We start from the raw sequence: 21,755 nt of genomic DNA, 5'->3' as shown, positions 1-21,755 counted from the left end.
AGGGGTGCATAAGTCTCTTTGAATTGTTGATTTCAAGTTGTTTGGATAAATACCCAATAGTGGCTTAGCTGAATCATATGGTATGTCTATTTTTAATTTTTTGAGAAATCTCTGTACTATTTTCCATAGTGGCTGCACTAATTTGCATTCCCGCCAGCATGAGAGTCTGGGGTTCCCTTTTCAACATTTGTGTTTTTTTTATCTTGTTAATTATAGCCATTCTGACAGGTGTAAGGTGATATCTCATAGTTTTGATTTGTATTTCCCTAATAATGAGTGATGCTGAACATTTTTTCATGTGCCTGTTGGCCATCTGTGTATCTTTGGAAAAATGTCTGTTCATGTCCTCTGCCCATTTTTTGATTGGGTTGTTTGTTTTTTGTTGTTGAGTTGTATGAGTTCTTTATTTTGTAAATGAACCCCTTTTCGGATATATGATTTGCAAATATTTTCTCCCCAGGTGATGGGTTGTCTTTTCATTTTGTCCGTGTTACCTAAAACAATCAACAGATTCATTGCAATCCCAATCAGAATCCCAATGACATTCTTCACAGAAATAGAACAAAATATCCTAAAATTTATATGGAAAAACAAAAGACTCCAAATAGCCAAAGCAGTCCTGAGAAAAAAAGAACAAAGCTGGAGGTATCACAATCCATGACTTCAAAATACACTACAAAGCTATAATAATCAAAAGAGCATGGTACTAGCACAAAAACAGACACATAGATCAATGGTCAGAATTGAAAGCCAAGAAGTAAAACCACACATTCTGGACAGCTAATCTCTGACAAAGGAGCCAGGAACCTAGAATGGAGAAAGGAAATTCTCTTTAATAAGTTCTGCTGGGGAGACTGGACTGCCATGTGCAAAAGAATGAAAGTAGACCATATCTTACACCATATACAAAAATTAACTCAAAATGAATTAAAGACTTGAATGTAAGACTTGAAACCATAAAACTCTTAGAGGAAAATATTGGCAGTACCCTCTTTGACATCAGTCTTAGCAGCATCTTTTGGAATACCTTTTCTACTCAGGCAAGGGGAACAAAAGAAAAAATAAATCAGACTGCATCAAATTAAAAAGCCACAAGGTGATATCTTAAGTGTATTTGGTTAAAGGACTTAGCAAAGTATATCTAATAGATTCATTTTCATAATTGCTTTCTGGGCTATATCTTCACACGATACTGGGTGCTTACTAAGATCCATGCCGTCTCAGTTTGCATAGTGGTTTGGGGGTCCCTAAGACCACCTTCACGCTCTGTGATTTGCTTGGAGGACTCAGAATATAATTGGATTGAGGACTGTATTACAGGGAAAGGAAACAAAGCAAAACCAGTGAAGGGGAAACCAGGCACGAGCTTCCGAGAGTCCTCTCCCCGTGGTGTTCCATAGGACCCATTAAACTCCACAAGCATTGGATTATGACCACACGTGCAAAGTGTCTATGATAGAACCTTGTTAGAGACCAGTACCTAAGGTTCTTGCTGGGGGCTGGTCATGTAGGTACCACCTGCTTAGCACGTAAGGAAATTCCAGTCTTCAATAAGGAGAGCAGGTGTTCAGAATAAGTCACGTTGTGCAGTTTAGGCACAGTGAACAGCTCTTAAACAGGGAATGGTGGAAACTCTTCCCAAATTCATGTTGCTTGACACCCACCAAAGTCCAGCCTTGCAAGCAGACCATTCTGAGGATCGTGGTCTCAGGACTGCTATATTAACTTTTCTGCACACTTAGTATCAGAAATCTAGGACTTGTCGTTTTTTTTTTTTTTTTCTTTTAAACTGTCACCAAAGACTGGATTAAGTCATCTCCAAGGTAACTGTAACAAACCTCAGCAGATTAAACCAAAAGTACTTGTCTCCTAACATTGAAAAGACCACAAGTGTGGCTTACACCTAACGTGCATGGCGTGGGTCCTCAAGGTGGTCCCAAGATAATGGTAACACTTGGGATGAGCTGGCTTGTGTTCACGATTATGTCTCCCAGTGTGCACAAGGCCTAGACTCCCAACCACCCTCAATATTAAAGCTCGAGCTCTGGATCCAGTTCCCTAAGCCTTTGTGGGGCCTTTCAGGTTCAGCTCCCGCTTGTCGCCATCAACTTCACTTCCTTTTCTTTTGTGGACCCTGGGGATTTCCCTATCTTAGTTTTGAACTTGGCTACATATGGTGGGGACTGTTAAAGACCATCGTCCTTTCTCTGCAAAAGGAGAGAGTCTTCCCAAGTTATTAAAGTCTAACCATGTTGATAGGATATCTGTGTAAAGATTTGAGTTCAATACCACATTGTCTCCTTTTTTTGACACACTGATTCTAAAGTAATCAGTCTCAGAAACTCTGTCTTACTCATCTAGAGATTTGACATTTTGTTACATATGTCGTGTCTTAGTACAAATATTTAATTCTTGAGAGTTTTTAAAAATTTTCAAAGTATAAATTTGGTATTCTTTTACTTAGAAGAATAATGCCTGGACATTGGAAACATTAGTACAGGAAAATCCAAAGGAGAAGGTGGAAGATAGTAGGAGCTCACCACTATTCATATTTTGGTGAGCATGCTTCAGTGTATTTATGCATATAAGTAACCGTTGTTTAGAATTGTGCAAAACTAGGAACGCAATGCATACTATTTTCTAACTGGAGCGTTTGGCTCATTGAAACAGTTGTTGAAGGTCATTTCAAGAAAGTGAGCTACAGCCTCATTTCTAATGCCTGCACGGTATTCTGGTGTAGTCAGTATCATTTCCTTCACCAGTTTCCTATTGATGAAGATGGGTGTGATGGTCAACTTTATGTGGCCAACTTCCCTAGACTACCATCCCCAGTTATTCAGTCATACAGGAACCTAGGCGCTGTGGAGGTATTTTGTAGATGTGATTAAAGTCCGTAGTCAATTGACTTGGTGTGAGGGTATTATCCTGGATCACCTGGGTTGCCCTGCTTCAATCAATTGAAAGTCCTTAAGAGCAGAGCTAACTCTTCCCTGAAAGAAAACATTCCACCTGTTGGTAGCATCTTGAGTTGATGGCTGAGAGGTCCACTTTGGCCTTCCTGATGACCGGCCCCAGGATTACGACTTGCCAAGCCAGCCCCACAATCGAGTAAGCTAGTTTCTTGCAATAAATCTCTTGTATTATCTCCTTATCATCATTTCTTTGGTTGAACTTTTACCAAAAAAGATTTTTCTTCTGAGCATCCTAGAGGAGCAGAATGTTAAGGATGAGTTTTCTGAATTGATTCTGTGTTTTCTGGAATTGGTTCTCTAGTCTTAGCAGATTTAAAGTCACTAATGACTCTACTTCCCATGGAAAATAGGGCATTGATAGTCAGTGGTAGGATGTGGCAAAATATGCCAAATATCACATTTGATGCTCCTAATGAAATAAATGTTGAGGTAAGGTTCTGGATTACCATGAATTGTTACCTTAGAATATATTGGTCAAACTAAGGGCAGGAGAAAATGGGAAAGAAAAAGATGAGCTCATGGCCTCAACTTCCAGCTCAAGCATAATAACCTGAAAGCCTCAAGTGGCTTTTTGACCTTTTCTTGTTGACCTTGGTGTCCCTAGTAAATAAGTAGACGGGAAGTCTACGAAATTATTATTTGATCTAAATAGGCAGCAGAGTTATAGTTCAAGTGAACAGAAGTCTAACTTGAATCACCAAAACAGGGTCACAGCTCCTAAATCAATTCCCAGATGTGGCCAGTTTACAAACCCAGAATCCCTTGGATAAAGGTGAGGCCAGGTCCTCTTGAGGATGGAACCTTCTATACTGTGAAAATGTGTGCTGTTAATCTTCTCCCCAGAGTTCCCCAAAGGGGCCTATGGCTCTGTACCAGTGTGCCTGTGCACCAAGAAGGGAAATAATCAGACTTCTTTTGCAGCGGCTGCATCCTTGGTCTGAATTGGCACATTGATGACACTGTGCTGATTGGACCTGGTGAGCAGGAGGTGGGAACTACTTTAGATATGTTGGTAAGACACACGCAAGTCAGAGGGCGGGAATAAGTCCCAGAAACACCCAGTGACCTTGACCTCAGTAGAGTTTCCAGGCATTCAGTGGTGTGGGTGTGTTGAGATATCTCTTCCAGGTGAAGGGCACGTTGCATCTGGCCTTTCTTACAAAAACGAGTCACAATACCTATTGGCCTCCTTGGATTTGGGAGGTAATGTATTCCTCATTGGGGTGTGCTACTCTGCCTTCTTTGAGTGACCTGAAAACTCTCTGACCTGACCCAGAACAAGAGAAGGCTCTGCATTGACCCTGGCTGCTGTGTACGCTGCTCTGCCACTTGGGCCATATGATTCAGCAGATCCCTAAGTGCTTGAAATGTCAGTGGCAGATGGAGATGGTATGTGGAGCCTTTGGCTGGCCCTGATAGGTGAATCCAAGCAAAGAATCCTAGGATTTGGAGCAAAGCCTTGCCTGCCATCCTCTGCAGATACCTACCATCCTTTGGAGAAACAGCTTTTGGGTTTGCTAGTGGACTTAGTAGAGACAGAGCACTTGTCATGGATCATCAAATTACCACGTGACCTGAGCTTCCTATCATGGACTGGGTATTGTCAGCCCCTCCGTATTTTTAGTTGGGTGTGCACATCAGCATTCCATTGGGATGTGGTAGATAGGAGGTTGGGTTTGAACAGACCCTGATGCTACAGATAAGTGGCCCAAATGCCCATGGCCCCTTCTCCTGCTACGTTACCTTCACTCTCCTCGTCTGCACCTATGGTTCCTGGAGAGTTCCCCACCACCAGTTGACTCAGGAAGGGGAAACTTGATGCCGGTTTACAGATGGTTCTGCATGATGCACAGATAACACCTGAAAGTAGACAGCTGCAGCACTACAGGCCTTTCTGAGACATCCCTGAAGAACATTAATGAAGGGAAATCCTCTATTTGGGCAGAGAGTCTAGCAGAGCACCTCGTGTTTCTTTTTATCATGATGGGGAAAGGGCCAGAGGCTAGAGTCTATAATGTTTCATTGGCTGTGGGTAATGGTTTGGCTGGATGGTCAGGACTTAGAACATAGTTGGAAAATTGGTTACAATTTCCCAGTCAGATGATGCCTGGGAAAGGCCTGGGGGGTGGGGGGCATCTCTCTGAATGGACAAAGAATGGGAAGATATTTGTATCCCTCGTGAATGCTCACCAGACAGTGACTTGAACCGAGAAGGATTTTAATATTGAAATGGATAGGATGACTCTTTTTGTGAATACCAGTCAACCTGTCTCCCCAGCCAGTCATATCACTTCCCAGTGGGCTTGTGGGAAGGGGCCGTGGTGGCAGAGATGGAGGTTATGGCTGAGCTCATCAACATGGACTTCCACTCATCAAGGATGACCTGGCTGTAACCAGCACTGAGTCCCCTGTGAGGCACCATTCCCTGGGGTGGTCATTCAGCTATCTGGTGGCTGTTGGTTATATTGGACTGCTTCCACTGTGGAAGGGGAGGTGCTTATCCCTACTGGAACAGACACTTGTTCTGGATATGGATTTGCCTTCTCTGCATGCAATGCTTCTGCTAAAAGTAACTGACAGAATGCCTGTTCCACTGTCATAATTCGCCATGACCAAAGAAAACACTTCACTGCAAATAAGTGCAGCAGAAGACCCGTGCCCATGGAATCCACCAGCCTTTCCGTTTTCCTCATCACCCTGAAGCCGTTAGCTAGATGGAATGGTGAAATGCCATTTGAAGCCTCAGTTATAATGCCAACTAGGTGGCAATAACCTGTGGAGCTGGACACTGTCCTCCCAGATGCTGTACATGCTCTAAATAAGTGTCCAGTGTATGATACTGTTTCACCTGTCGTTGGGATACACACAGGTCCAGGAATTGGGGCAGAAATGGGAGTGGCTCCATTCACTGTATTACCCCTAGTAGTCTACTAGCAAAATTTTTGCGTATTGTCCACATGACCTCTGTTGATGTGGAGTTGTTAGTTCCAAAGGGAAGAATGCTTCCATCAGGAGTTAAAACAATGTTTCCATTGAATTGGAAATTGAGATTATCACCGACCACTTTGGGATCCTCATGCCTTTGAAACAACAGGCAAAGAAGGGGTTTACTATACTGACTCTGGTGCTTATCTTAACCACGGGAAAACTAGGTTGCTACTATCCAATGGAGGTAAGGAAGTGTACATCTGGAATATGAGAAATCCCTTAGGATATCACTTACAACCACCATGCCTCGTGGAAAAAATGGAAAAGTATAACAACCCAATACAGGCAGCCAGCTAATGTTCCAGAGCCTTCAAGAGTGAAGGTCTGAGCCATTCACAGGCAAACAGTCACAAACAGCTGAGGGGCTTGATGAGCACAAAGGGAACGTGGAATGAGTAGTGGAAGAACTGTTATAAATACCTGTTAGGACAATGTGACCAGATGCAGAAATGAGGACTGTATAATTATCAGTGTTTCTTCTTTATTTTTTTATAAATATGTTTGTATATCCATTACTCAAGTACTTTTGTGTTCTTTCCTCTCTTATTCTTTCATCATCTAACATAAGGTGTAATGATATTAGTTAACATTATATCACAGTATTGAAGATACAGGATAGCAAAGGGGAAGAGTGACCGTCACCCAGAATCTTTGTATCTTCTTCCAGAAAAAGATATAGTGTGTTTTGATTGTATGCAGGATACTTGTATCATGGTAGATTGAAGTACAATTTTGTTATTGTATCTGTTTGGAGATGAAGTATGGTTTAAGGAGATGTATATAGGCAGCAGTCGGACAGAATGGACTATGATGATCAGCATTATGTGTCCACTTGGCTAGACCACAGTACCTAGTTACTCAGCCTGTGGCCACTTGAAATTCACATCCATCCCACATGCACCTTATCTCAAATTCCCCAAAAGACTAAGCCAATTACAGCATCGGCTCACAGTCCAAAATCTCATCTAAATCTATGTCACTTTGGCTTCACATAGTTTGAAGCGCTGTTATTTGGTGCAGACACATTTTTCACTGTAATGTCTTTTTGGTGAGTTACACTTTTGTCATCATGAAATGTCTCTCTTAAGTTCCATTAATACTCTTTGTCTTGAAATCTGCTTTTTTTTTTTGTATTAATATAGCCACTCCAGCCTTCATTTGCTAAAGTTTGCATGGTATATATTTTTTCATTCACTAACTTTCAATGTACTCGTGATTATTTTAAAATTGCGTCTTTTGTTCACAGCATGTAGTTGGGTCTTAATTTTTTTTTTAAGATTTTATTTTTTCCTTTTTCTCCCCAAAGCCCCCCGGTACATAGTTGTATATTCTTCGTTGTGGGTCCTTCTCGTTGTGGCATGTGGGACGCTGCCCCAGCGTGGCTTGATGAGCAGTGCCATGTCTGCGCCCAGGATTCGAACCAACGAGACACTGGGCCGCCTGCAGCGGAGCGCGCGAACTTAACCACTCGGCCACAGGGCCAGCCCCGGGTCTTAATTTTTTAAATTTATCCTGACAATCTCTATCTTTCATTAGAGCTAACATGAGAATCTCATCTTATATTAAATCCTTCTCTCAAGAATACATGATCCTCCAGTTTGGGTCTGATTTTGGTTTCTTGCCAGTGTTTTCACAGTTACTCTTTTATTTTGCCGAGAGTTTAACATTATTTTACACATGGCCATTGCTGGCCAATCTAGGAACAAGGTGTGAGTATGTTAACAAGGAGTAACACTCTGCAGTAAACCTTGGAGGGATTAGTGCGTGGTCCTTAAAACAAGGGGTTCTGCTGTCATACTGGTGCAGGTAGTTGTTCATTTCTGAATTTGAAGACTATGTCATAAATCTTCAAGGAGGGAGTTCCAATAATAATGAAAATCAAGAGCTTCTAACATGGACAGTGCAAGATGCTTGTAAGAAACCTATATAAGCGGGTCATAAAGTTATTAGAGGTCAGCAAATTTCCATGAAAAATTATCTCGAGAAACAAACACATGGATAAAGAGAATAGACTGGTGGTTACCAGCAGGGAAGGGGAGGGGAGAGTGAAAGGGGTAAAGGGCACATGTGTATGGTGACAGATAAAATCTAGATTATTGATGGTGAACACGAGGCAGTCTATACAGAAATGGAAGTATAATAATGCACACCTGAAGTTTACATAGTGTTATAAGCCAATATGACCTCAATAAATAATTTTTTAAATGACTTTGATAGATGTGATCAGCATCTTTTCTGCTCTGCTTGGATTTCCCATCACCGTGATAATCAAGGAGCACACAAAAGAGAGAAAGCTCGTGAAGCCACAATGGCAATGGAAAAGACATCACTTCACCACCAGGCAGTCTTCTCAGAAAATCTGTAACTGAAATGAGTGTGGACAAGGATTCAGTGATGGCTCTAAACTTGACATTCACTTGCAGTTGGATTTTGGGGAGAATCCCCAAAAATGTAATAAAATATACCGGTGTTCAGTAATAGCTCAATTCTTCCCATTCAGAAGAGTTCCCAACCTCAAGGCCATCAATGTTGTCAACCTTGGAGAGCAGCCTCTCAGATGCGATGCACCTCAGCTGGATTTAGGTCTTCAAGTTCATTAAGGATCCGTGCTGGTGGTAAGTCTTACACAAGTAATGAGTATGTTTAGAGTCATCTTCAAATTCAGAATCTTCATTTTAACAAGAGAAACAATACAGGGGAGAGGCTGTATGTAATTCTGTGCTTTAAGGACTCCATCTTGTAGTATATTCATCTTTATACCAATACAATTACAAAATATAATTATTAATTTTTTATGAGTGAAGGGCTCCATGAAGACAACAGTGCTGAGGACTACAAGGGGCAAAATACAGCCCCATTATTACCTCAGGGATGTTGAAAAGATCCCTATGGAATGGAAAAACTATGAGAAACATTTACTCAGTTCACCAAAAATTATGTTAAGTTGCACTCAGGTAAAGAATCCTGTAAGTGTAGCTTTAACAAAATTAATTCAAGGACACAAACGTAATTTGAATATGAAAAACTGCACAATATTACAATCACAGTGACAGAAATTTGGGTATAAGACTTAATTGCAATCAGTTCAAAATTTCTGTTTGTCAAAAAGACTATCCTATCTCAACCAAATCACCTTTGCATCTCTTTAAATATCAGTTGGCCGTGCTTGTAATACAAGTTGTCTCAGTTATCTATCCTGTTCCATTGATCTATGCATCTATCCCTCACACATTCCATGTAAGCTTGCTTATTGTAGATATATAATAACTCTTGACATTGATAGACTGATTCCTCCCACCTTATTCTACTTTTTAAAAATTGTTTTAGCTACTCTTGTTCCTTTGTTCTTACACAGGAATTTTAGAACAATCTTATATCTATATCTACAAAAAAATATTGCTTAAATTTTGACGGCAATTATATTAAACGTGCATATCAATTTGGGAAGAACTGACATCTTTACTAAGCTGAATCATGGAATCCATGAACACAGTGTCTCTCTCCATTTGTTTAAGTTTTCTTTGATTTCTTTCATCAGCATGTTGTAGTTTTCAGCTTATAAGTCCCACATGTTTTCTTAGAAATATTCCTAGGCAATTCACTTATTTTTGTTTCCCTGTGTTCATTGCTAGTATATAAAAATGAAATTTTAATTTTTTCCAGCTTTATTGAGATATAATTGACACATAACATTGGATAAGTTTAAGGTGTACAACATGATGATTTGATAAACATATATACTGTGAAATGATTACCACATTAAGGTTAGTTGAGACATCTACCACCTCACATAATTACCCTTACATGTGAGTGGTGAGAACGTTTAAGATATACTCTTTAAACAACTTTCAAGTATATAATACAGTATTGGTAACTATAGTCACCATGCTGTGCATTAGATCCCCAGAGCTTATTCATCTCATAACTGGGAAGTCTGTATACTTTGACCAACGTTCTCCATTTCCCCCACCCTCCAGCCAGTGGCAACCACCATTCTACTCTTCTTTCTATAAGTTTGGGTTTTATTTGGATTCCACATATAAGTGATATCTTACAGTATTTGTCTTTCCATATCTGTCCATTCATGTTGTCACAAATGGCAAAATTTCTTTCTTTATGGCTGAATAATATTCCACTGTATACATATACTATGTTTTCTTTATCCATCATCCATAGATAGACACTTAGGTTGTTTCCATGCCTTGGCTGTTGTAAATAATGCTGCAGTAAACGTGGGATTGTAGATATATCTTCAAAATAATGATTTTATTTCCTTCAAATATACGCCCAGAAGCAGAGTTGCTGGATCATACGGTAGTTCTATTTTTAATTTTTTAAGGAAACTTTATACTGTTCTCCATAGTGGCTGAATGATTACATTCCCACCAACATTGCACAAGGGTTCCCTTTTCCCCACGTCCTAGCTAACACTTACCTCTTGTCTTTTTGATAATAGCCATTCTAACAGGAGTGAGGTGATATCTCATTGGCGTTTTGATTGGATTTCCCTGATGATGATTGCTCATGTATCTATTGAGCATTTGTATGTCTTTTGGAAAAATGTCTATTCAGGTCCTCTGCCCATTTTTCAATCAGACTGTTTGATTTCTTGCTATTGAGTTGTATTTCCCAACATGCATTGTAGGGCCATGTTTCCCTTGTGCTGGAGTGCAGTGTTTAGTGTCCATATTGCTCCAAAATCTGAGAGGCCGGTGCACCCCAGTAGCAGTTTCCTGTTTCCACAAACTCCAATCAGCATGCATAGGGGTTGTGGACACCACCAGGCTAGCAGGCTCCAAAGATCCCAAAGGCAATGCCTGAGCCAAAGCTTCCAAGGCCTGCTGCTCAAAGGGCCGCATTCAAAACTGGTGGCCCTGCAGGTCACCTCGAGTAAGGGGGCCAAGAGAACACCCAGATGGGGTACATACTGTCTCCAGTACCCAACAAAGCCTATCAGCTCTTGGGCCTCCTTTTTATTAGTGGGTGCTGCTAGGGCCAACCACTTTCGCATGACTATATCTGGGATACTTCTTTGGCTCCTGCCCAAGTGGCCCCTAGGAATGGCACCTGCTGTGCTGGGCCTTGGACCTTACTGGGTTTATAGCCCAGCTGGCACTAGTCATTGTGTCAATGACTAGGCACAGCGCCATTTCCACCTGCTTTTCAGTCGACCCCACCATCAGGATGTCATCGATGTAATGGATGACCAAAATTTCTGTGGGGCCTTGGGATGGTTGAAGGTCAAGCCCCACCCACTGGTGGCATATGGCAGGGAAACTGAGGTATCCCTGTGGAAGTACAGTACAAGTATACTGTAGGCCATTCCCTTTGAGTGCAAATTGGTCTTGATCTTCATCCCGCAAGAGGATTGAGAAAAAGGCATTAGCCAAGTCAAGAACAGCATGCCACCCTCAAGTATGGGGTGCCACTATCTATCTCGGGGATGGTGATGATAACTGGCACCACGGGGTCCAAGGGCGGAACCTCAGCATTCAGCCTGCAATAGTCCACTGTCCGTCTCCATGCCCCAGAGTCCTTTTTGACTGACCGAAGCAGGCTGTTAAATTGTGACAAAGTGGTGTGAAGCACTCCGACTTGCACTAAGTTCGGAATTAACAAAGCAATGTCCTTTTTTCCCAGCTGGTATGCAGCACTGCTATTGCTGAAAAACCCACTGGGGCTTGGGTAACTTAGGTGGCAGGCACGAGTCACACTCCTACACTTATGGCTCAAATTCTTTGCTGTGAGGGGCATACCCCCTGAGGAGGTGGTGACATTCTGTGCCACAAGCAGCCAAAAGTCAATGCCCATATGCACTCAGCTATGGCAACCATGGTGACCAGCACCTGAAATGTCCCAAAGGACCCCAGGCACATCAGGCACATAAACAACACAAGTAGATAAGCACCACGAATCATCATCCTCACCCCCAAATCCCCCAATGTCGTCAGTTTAATCTTTAGCCCTACAAAGGCCTGGAAAAACTGTCATGTGGGCCCTAGTATCTAAGAGCCCTGGAAAAGTCTGGACTCCCTTCCTTTTCCCTTTTATCTCGACAGAATAGAGCCAGTGGTCTCCAAAGGGGACACGGAAACCTTGGCCACATCCCTAACTGTGCCATTTGCCAGAGACATTTGGATCTGCAATGTGCCCTTATCAAACAGACGCCCCATCCAGGTAGCATGGGATTTTCCAGGCTTCTGTCCGTGTCCGTGCTTCAACTTTTTAATTTCTCCCTCAGAGAAGACCTCACTTCAACAGTTTTGTTTTCAGCAATGTCATCAGTTGTTTGGCGCTGCATGCAAATGGGTCTTATTTGAGGTTAGCAAGTGACCTGGCCAGGTGGAGCTTCCTGCACACGGCCCTTCTACTTCCCCCAGTCACTGTCTGCAACCCCTGGAACACCATGGGAGCTGATGGGTGGCGCGGGAGTGCAAGGGTGGCCAAAAGACTGGCTATAGCGTCCCTGCTCTTCTTAGGACCCGCCTCTCATCATGCTGTCCTCATCCATTGCACCAACTCATCCCTGTTAACAGGGAGATTATCTACATCCCATTTGTCCCCATGTGGCCAGAGGGTAGCCAGCACCTCAGTCAGCATCTCTCTCCCTGGAGTGCTGGCACCACCCCGGGCAATGGGGCTGACATGGATACGTGTGGCTGCAAGGAAGATGGGAAAGTGAGCATTTCGCTTTTCTATTCTCTACAGTGGAGGTAAGTAAAAAAGGAGGGATTTGTGGTTGGCACTTGGTTCACAAGCCAACAGTGTCTGTCCCAGAAGAACATAAAGCAACGTTCATTGCAGCTTCGTATACGATAGCAAACCTACTACTCATCATGAGATGTGCCAATATGCTTATTTAATTCAGCCAGGAACACACCAGTGGGTGGACAAGTTGGCTTTATGTTTGTTGCAGGGAGAGGGTACACCCACCATGGGGAACCATGAGGTGTCACAAGGGTAAGGGGGTGTCAGAATCTATTATGGGATCTGGGCTTTGGATGGGTGGTTTGGGGGAGGGCCTAATGAAGCCGGGTTCACTCTAGATTGGATGCTGTCAGAAAGCAGAAGCAATTCTAAGATTGAGCATCTCAATAAATTTTATCTTTTGGGAGGACAAACTAGACCAAGGATAAACTCCAAGGGGTAAAGAAGGAGCAGGCACTCATTAAGCCAAGAGGGGCATGTTTGGCATTGTGTGGGAGGCACAGTGACCTGTTGTTTTTATCTGTGTCTAAACAAAATTAGGAAAGGCCTTGTTTTGTCTCACTTTACCATGGTCCCAGAGAAACCTCCTTTGAAGATAGCATTCTGTGATTCGTTTATGTTCCAAAGAATAACGTGGCCCACCTGTGAGTGCCACCCAGCTCCCAGATGTCAGGGGCTGTTTTGTTTTTAGTTCTCAATCCATTCAATGCGACATTATACGGCCATTATTTGGAAAGAGTCAAGAGTTTCAGTGGCTGATATTAGAAAACGTCTAGCTTACACTGAGTTTGGAAAAATGGACACAGAACATAAGCCCTCATTTTAAAAAACAAATATGTATGTTGATAGGTATACGTCTGTTTATGGGGAGAAAAAAATCTGGTTATCTTCAAGGGGAAGGATTCTAGGTGCACTTTTTTTCTCTTATTTTCCTTTATACTATTTTTACTTAGTTTCCAGAAACATATGTTTAAAAATTGCTAACTATAATATATTTTAACCAGAAAACATAAAAGAAAAAACTCTTAACACTAAAACATGCCTCCTCACCTGTCGAATCCTCCTCAGTGCTGGCGTTAAATCTTAGGCTCTGGGAGTCGGAATGACTCAGGTGCCGAACTCTTCGGCCCTTGTGCTCGCTTTGAGATAGTGGAAAATTCAACTTCTCTGAACCCTGGTGTTTTCACTTCCAAAGTAGGGATGATAATAACTTCAGTGAAAAGTTTAAATGAGAGACGAGCGCTTTTCCATGAGGACAAGCTTCCCCTTTGTCTCTCGCAAGCTGTCAAACCATTGGTCCCACAGGGTCCGGGGCAGGGGCTGGTCCTTTCGGTCCTCATTGTCCCTCCCAGTCATTCTACCTCGTCCATTCTTTAAACTCTCGGTTTTAGCCTCACATCGTCGGATTATAGTAAACATTATCCCCTTTCAATCATCTAGTGTCCCCCAAGCAGTCATTCCCTGTTAATATCTTGACGATTGTGTCTCCTCGCTTGGTCCCTTTCCAACAATACTCCCGTCATCATTGAAGGCAGCTCGACTTCAGGGAGTCCTGTCTATAGATCACCTTCCTGGAGGACTCAGGGAAAAGTAACAAGACCCCCAGTGTGGGAATCCACGTTCCCACCCAGGAAGTGGGGACCGTGGGATTCTTCCCGCTCAGGCATTTTGGGAAGTGTAGTCAAAGAGCTTCCTTTAGCCGCCACACTTCTTCCCGGAGCGTGAGACCATGGCCGCCTTCTCCTTCGGCATTCTGGGAAGCGTAGTCCAGACGCTCTGTGTGGTCCCTTGCACTTCCGCTCAGGAAGGCGGCTCTAGTGAATTCTGGGAAGTGTAGTCCGGAAGCTCCGTGGGCTCGCCGGCGTGTCGGCCCCGGAGTGTGAGGTCGCGGCTGTGTTTGCGGCAGGGTTGTGCGTTGTTTTCGCGTCTCGCGGGCCACTCCGAGTTTCCTGGGTCTGCGCTTGGACCCGCAACGCCCGGCCGTCGAGTTAGGGGAGAACGATCCTGGGCGGAGAGCGAGGTGTGGAGGGCGCGGGCGGCGGGGCGCGTTCCTTCGGCGGAGCCTCTGAGTTCGGGGCGGTGCTCGCATGCCCGGGCGGGGACCGGCTCGGGTAGTGTGTCGCCTGGGTTGAGCGTTTCGGGGGCTCTCGGCTCGCCCCGTCCGCTTCCCTGCGCATTCCGCACGCGGCTCTCCCCCCTCGCATTGGGGAGTCACTTTCTCTGTGTCCCCCGTTGCTTTTCTTTAAAGTGAGGGTATTAGGACCTTCCTAACAGAGTTGTTTTGGGAATTGGAAGAGGTGATACAAATAGAAGTTTTTAATACAGTTCCTGGCACGTGGTGAATGGTGTTCCCTCCTTGTTGGGATTCATTTCCCGAGGGGCGGTCCGTCCCCGGGTTAGGGTCACTGATCCAGCTGCGGTGACCCTTGCCCTTTTCTCTGATCCCTGCGGGACGCTGGAAAATCCCGGACCCCGTCTCGCCTCGTGTTTAGGAGGGTGAGCTTGCACGGAGGGAGGCCAGGCCTTAACTTTTGTCGAGGACCGTGACGCAGTCCTGGCCTTTCACAGCATCCTTTCCTTCCCCAGCCTGACTTCTCCCAGAGCTCCGTGTGAGCGGGACTCAGCGTGTTTCTTTTACAGCGATGTTCACATCAGGTGTGAGAGAGATGTGTGGGATGTGAAGTCGAGCGTGGGTCTTGGTAATAATTAGTCCTTAACTGCTACCTTCAAGGGGGAGGGCTTTAAACAAATAAATACATCATGCCACACCGTGGCTCTGTGAAGAAGTATTGATTTTTTTCTTTTCTGTAAATTGAGATTAAGACCCGAGGAGGGCACGTTATTTGCCCGTTGTCACCCACGTAGTAAGAGCTGATCGGCGGTGGGAGTTAGGCAGTCTGAGTGCAGAGCTGGAGTTCAGCATCTCGGTGTTCCCTCCTTAAGGCGCGGGAGCCAGCTTGCAATGGGCCGGGCGGTTAGGACTTGGCCGGGGGACCCTTAGAAGCAAGGCTCGTGGGCTTGGACTTTTCCATGAGTTTTTTAAAACGTTGCCAACTATTTTGTTTCTCTTATTACAAATAATATTTCTTATTCTTATAGAAGCATATCATTGCAGAGCATTCAGAAATTACAGAAATATGAGAGAAAATCTTTTTAAAATTCTACCCATTTATCCAAAATGTAAGGATAGCAACTGTTAAGCTTCTCGTGCATTTTTGTTTAGTGGTTGTTTCTGTATATTTGCTTATGAACATTTTACAGAATTTTTATCATGCTTTTCTTAATGGTTTTCCCCTGATGCGTGTTAACTATGGAACTTTGCAAACACTGCTCTCCCTCCTTTCTTTTCTTTTCTTTCTTTTTTTCCTTCTTCTCCCCAAAGCTCCCCAGTACATGGTTGTATATTTTAGTTGTAGGTCCTTTTAGTTGTGGCATATGGGACGCCACCTCAGTGTGGCCTGATGAGCAGTGCTAGGTCCGCGCCCAGGATCCGAGCCGGTGAAACCCTGGGCTCCCGCAGCGGAGCACACAAACTTAACCACTGGACCATGGGCCCGGCCCCCTTATTTTTCTTCTTGTCATTTCTATGACTGTTGCCTGATTTTTAACAACTTTTTATTTTATATAATTTTAGATGTACAGGAGAGTTGCAAAAATAGTATAAAGAATTCTCATATACTCTTTACCCAGATTCACCAATGGTTTATGTTTTGGCTGTCTGCTTTGTGGATTCGTCAGCCGAATAAGACCAGGAATATACTGTGTTCAGTGGCAGCTTATTTTATAGCTTTCTGCAGGAAGGAAGCCACGTACCCTGGATAATAAGGAGATGTCTTGCTAGGAGGCATTTTGGAGAGGCTGATTATAGAATTTTAGCATTACATACTTGCTAATGTTAGATGTTATACTAGATAATAATGTTATCTATTAGGTAGTAGATACCTACTAAGTTATTACTAATAGTAGTTAATAGTGTTACCTTTTACATAATGCTAGGTAACACATCATTAGGTAACATACTATTATATAATCCATAATCCTGTATTTATTTTGTTCTGTTTTTCATTTAAAGTCCTTACAATTGGTTTCCCCCGCAGTTCAAAGTGCAATTTTATGCATTGTCTTAAGTTGTATACTTGTTTATAACCATTTTATGGAATTTTTAGCATACTTGTCTTAATGTTCTTCTCTAATGCAAAATGATTCCACAGCCTTTGTCATTTTTGTTCTTGATTTTTTCTTTTTTGAAAGGTTTTATTTTTTTCCTTTTTGTCCCCAAAGCCCTCCAGTACATAGTTGTATATTCTTCGTTGTGGGTCCTTCTAGTTGTGGCATGTGGGATGCTGCCTCAGCGTGGCTTGATGAGCAGTGCCATGTCCGCGCCCAGGATTCGAACCAACGAAACACTGGGCTGCCTGCAGCGGAGCACGCGAACTTAACCACTCGGCCACGGGGCCAGCCCCTGTTCTTGATGTTTTTGAAAAGTACAGAGGCAAGTTATTTTGGAGAAAATCCTTCATTTTGGGTTTATCTGATACACTCCATGTTTAGTAATTAGTAATAATATTAATAATAACTTAATACATTAGTATATAATCTGTTATACGTATAAGTAATAACTTAATGTATTAGTAATAAAATTAGGATTAATTTAATAGATATCTAATATCTAATAGATAAAATTATTAATTAGCATAATGTTTAATATTAGCAAGTATGTAGTGCTAAAATTCTATAGTCAGCCTCTCCTAAATCCTTCTTAAGCATTGTTGGCAGAGATTCCACAGAAGTGGTGAGGTGTCTTTGTCATGGCAACATAATAGGAGTCCAGGGCTGTCAGTTTGTCCCTCTATTGCTGAACTCAGTTTCATTCATTGGGCTAAGGTGATGCCTGTCAGATTTCTCTGTTGTAAAGTTAGTATTTTTTTTTTAACTAATAAGGTTTTTTATGGGGAGATAGATTTACTAGGGGACATTCTACCGTAAAGACAAGCTTCCTCTTCTCTCCCCTTATTCATTCATTCAAATATAAATATTATATCAGCATGGACTCAGAATCCATAAATTAGTTTTGCTAATTTAAATGACACATAGATTAACAAACATTTATTTTTACCATCTTGAGGTATATTGAACATATCACAGAATTCACCTGTTCCAGGTGTACAAATTAGTGATTTTTAGTAACTTCACTGAGTGGTGCAAGTGTTACCTTAATTCACTTTCGAACATTTTCGTTTCCCTGGTTGGGTTCCTCATGCCCATTTACAGTTAACCCCATTCTCTCCCAGATACCCAGGCAACCACTAACCTACGTTCTGTCTCCGTAGATTTGCCCATTCTGGACAGTTCATGTAAATGGAATCTTCCCCTCTGTAGTCTTTTGTGACTGGTCTTTTTGCTTTCCACACGTTTACAAGGTTCATCCATGTTGTGGCATAATCAGTACTTCATTCCTTTTAATTGTTGAATAATATTCCATTGTATGGATGTGCCACAGTTTTGTCTGTTCGTTCCTGCATAGGTTGACACTTTATCTGTTTCCGGTTCCAGTTTATTATGGGTAATGCTGCTGTGAACATCCGCGTACGCATTTACCGTAAGCATCCGTGTAGGGGAGCAGCATCCCAGGCCACACTTGCCTGTCTTTTTTCTGCCCTCTAGGCGCTCCGCCAGGCGCAGTTCTGCCCTCCTGGGGTCTGCATAACTCAGGACTCTGCCTGTCCCCAGAAGCAGGAGGAACAATGAGCACATTCACGGTGAGTAGGGCTCGCCTTTCTCTCTGAAAATCCCATCTCACTCCTCAGATTGTCACACGTTCTTCTTGGGACGACTCCAGCAGAGCAACAGGCAGTCGAGGACCTGTTTGGCTCCAGGGTCTTCCTTTGTTCCATATGAGTTTACTTTGCCCTTGATTGTAGTTTTTGTTTTATTTTGTTATTATTTATTTTATGGAGTAGAAAAATTACTAGAAACGAACAATTCTCCCACTTTACTACCTCCCTGCTGACAAATTAGCTGCATTTTTCCCCTCATACTCTTTTCCTCACGTGCATAACTGTGTTTCTACTCATGATATGCATCTAATTTTAACTTGTGCCTTTTTTGTGTGTGCATATATAACATTCGCTTTTTATGTTTACATAACATTCCCATTGAATTGATCTGCCTTGTTATTTTTAACTACTTCCCACTCACGGACATTGAGGTGGTTTAGGAATTTTACTGTTTGAAGCCACACCACAGTGACAGCTTTCCCACATAAAACCTTTTTCCCTAAAATCAGTTCTGAAAACAATCTGCTGATATGTTTTCCTCAACAGACCGTGAGCTCAGTAGTGAAAGAGAACGTTTGATATGTGTCAAGCTGGCTGTGCCCTAGGTAGGAAACCCGAATCCAAGCACAGCGCAGTGGGCACTCGCTGCTGCTGCTCACAAGAACTGTTGGAGGTTTCCACACAAAAAGAGCTAGATTCTTTCTTCCCAAATAATGGAAAGAAAGTCTGCCGTTATATAATCATAATTTTAAACCTACTTATTTTTGACATTTTTATTTTCATTTGCTATTATTTTTAAATAATCAGAGAGGGAAGTAGGCTCTACCTAAAGAGTCGCAGCTTGTGTGTATTTTATTTATTGGTCTTTTTTGGTTCTTTTATGTTTTAACTAATTTGACCGACGTAATAGGTAGCCTTAGTTTAAAACGTCCAGCGGTACTAGACGATTTGCTAGTAACTTGCCTTTCCTTGCTGCATTTACCCCTCAGAGCAGCTGAATGAGGAGTTTTGGGGGTTTTTTTTTGGTGACGAAGATTGGCCCTGAACTAACACCTGTTGCCAACCTTCCTCTTTTTGCTTGAAGAAGATTATTACTGTGCTAACATCTGTGCAAGTCTTCCTGCATTTGGTATGTGGGACGCCAACACAGCATGGCTTGATAAGCAGTGTGTAGGGATCTGAACCTGCAAACCGTGGGCCGCCAAAGCAAAGCACACAAACTTAACCACTACGCCACTGGGCTGGCCCCTGAATGAGGAAATTTTGGTCTCATCTTATCTTAAACACATGAACCATGAGAAACCTGCTCCGGTTCACACAGGAGGCCAAGGGTCAGGACTGTTGGGCGTTCTGCTCAAGTGAGAGAGAGAGACGGGAAGAAAGACAAAAAGAGTTCATTTTGAGACTGTGCCCTGTGGTGTGGTGTCTGGAGAGCCCTTTTGAGGGATGATTGCCATAGATGGTGCTCCTCCTCCCCGACCCGCTTCCCAGGGTGCATCTCTTCTCTTCCTGTCATGGCGCCTCCTCGGGTGCCCTGAGATGCCCAGCATTCTGGGCGCACAAGACAGCAGGTAGCACAGTCGTTGCATAAAACCTTTACATTTCTCTGTGGCCAAAGACACCTCACACGGTGTCAGCAGAAAGAATAACAAGCTGGGGCAAAAATATTTACCACACAGCAGCCCGCCAAAAAGACAATCCATAAGAGGAATCTTATGCACAGGAGAAAGAAAAAAATTCAACGGAGTGTGAATAAGGACATGGACAGGCATGCTAAAGGGAGAAATATAGGTGGTTAATAAACATCAGAAAAGGTAATTGTGTTAATTTTTAATCAAATAAGTGGGAGGACTGAAATATTCTTCCAAATCAGAGTCCCAAAGCCATGGGAAAATTTCTGACCTGCTCTTGGCCATCGTATGGAGAATCGGGGTATGTGCTTCTCTTGAAAGATTGGGGAAGTAGGGAGAAGATTAGAAAGAAAAGCTGCCGCTATATGATCATAATTTCAAGCCTGCTTATTTTTGACATTTTAATTTTTACTTGCGGTTATTTTTAAATAATCAGGGAATAAGATCTACATTAAATGATGTCATTTGCACAGTGGATTATAATGAGGAAAATATGTCAAATTACGTGTTTTTTAGAACAGATGAATATAGATAATCAGTTCCCTGGAATAATACGCAGCCGCGAAATGAGATGAAATAGATATTGATAACAATAATGTGAAGAAATAATAATAGCTGATGTTTATTAGGTGCTTATTCTGTGCCACACACTGTTCCAGATGCTATAGATATTTCCTTGTTTAATCCTTGAAAAAACCCTGTCATGTAAGGACCGTTATACAGAGGAGAGACTCGGGCACATAGGCGAACTTGTCTGAGGTCACACGGCTAGTAAGGGACAGACCCTCGGGAATGGCACTGAGGCAGGTGGGGTCCAGAGCATGGCGCCTAATGCTGCAACTAAGAGATGTGGTGTGTGCCTTGAGGTTACATAGGATGAACGACACAGCTGTCCCACACAGCTTATCCAAAGCTTCTTAGTTTGGAAGACATTAAAGAATGGTGATAGCATCAGGGTTCATGTGTGTGAGGAGAAGGCGGGTGCTATCAGATACATTTCGACTAAATTGCTAATTTTTTTGGTGAGGAAGATTGGCCCTGAGCTAACGTCTGTGTCAGTCTTCCGCTCCTCTATTTTGTATGTGGGAAGCCACCACAGCATGGTTTGATGAGCGGTAGGTAGGTCCATGCCTGGGATCCAATCTTGCGAACCCCAGGCCACTAAAGCAGAGCACACAAACTTAACCACTACACCACCGGGCCAGCCCCTCAGCTAAACTGATAAATGCTTCTGACAGCAATTGGCAGTATTCATGGAAAAGTAAAACAGGTGTAGCCCAGGATGCATATGTAGGGTTCTTGGGGGTTGCTTGTAGTAGACTCAATGAGGGCCCAAAATAAACATACAAGGACTGATGTCATTGCCTGAGCAACATGAGTGTGTGGTTTTGCCAGGATAGAAGGAGAAAGGCTGAGAAGTCTACAAATTAAGTCCCTCAAAATCTGAAACCACTTCCCACCCATCCTCTCCACCCTCTCAGGGCTGGCCCTTTTCAAGTGGCCATTGATTGTAAGATGTGCTTGGTGTTGCAGGAGCCGGTGACATTCAAGGATGTGGCTGTGACCTTCTCGGAGGAGGAGCTGGGGCTGCTGGACCACACCCAGAGGCAGCTGTACCGGGACGTGATGCTGGAGAACTTCCAGAACCTGCTGTCTGTGGGTGAGGACAGGCGCCCTCT

The 21,755-nt window shown here is 43.0% G+C and overlaps 1 protein-coding gene across 1 annotated transcript in view; it reads left to right on the top strand.

Moving 5' to 3' along the window:
• Positions 1-14,539: 14,539 nt before the first annotated feature.
• The window catches only part of LOC124249912 (zinc finger protein 234-like), a 43,472-nt gene continuing 36,256 nt past the window's right edge, over positions 14,540-21,755 (top strand). The window contains exons 1-3 of the mRNA XM_046681467.1: positions 14,540-14,688; positions 18,333-18,427; positions 21,610-21,736. Of these exons, the coding sequence (XP_046537423.1) occupies positions 18,413-18,427; positions 21,610-21,736 (142 nt within the window). The 5' untranslated portion in view covers positions 14,540-14,688; positions 18,333-18,412. The remainder of the gene's footprint in view (positions 14,689-18,332; positions 18,428-21,609; positions 21,737-21,755) is intronic.

Source organism: Equus quagga, chromosome 13 (genome assembly GCF_021613505.1).
Source record: "Equus quagga isolate Etosha38 chromosome 13, UCLA_HA_Equagga_1.0, whole genome shotgun sequence".
NCBI lineage: Eukaryota > Metazoa > Chordata > Mammalia > Perissodactyla > Equidae > Equus > Equus quagga.
The sequence above is the reverse complement of the archived record's forward strand: the minus strand, read 5'-3'. Positions and strand labels throughout refer to the sequence as shown.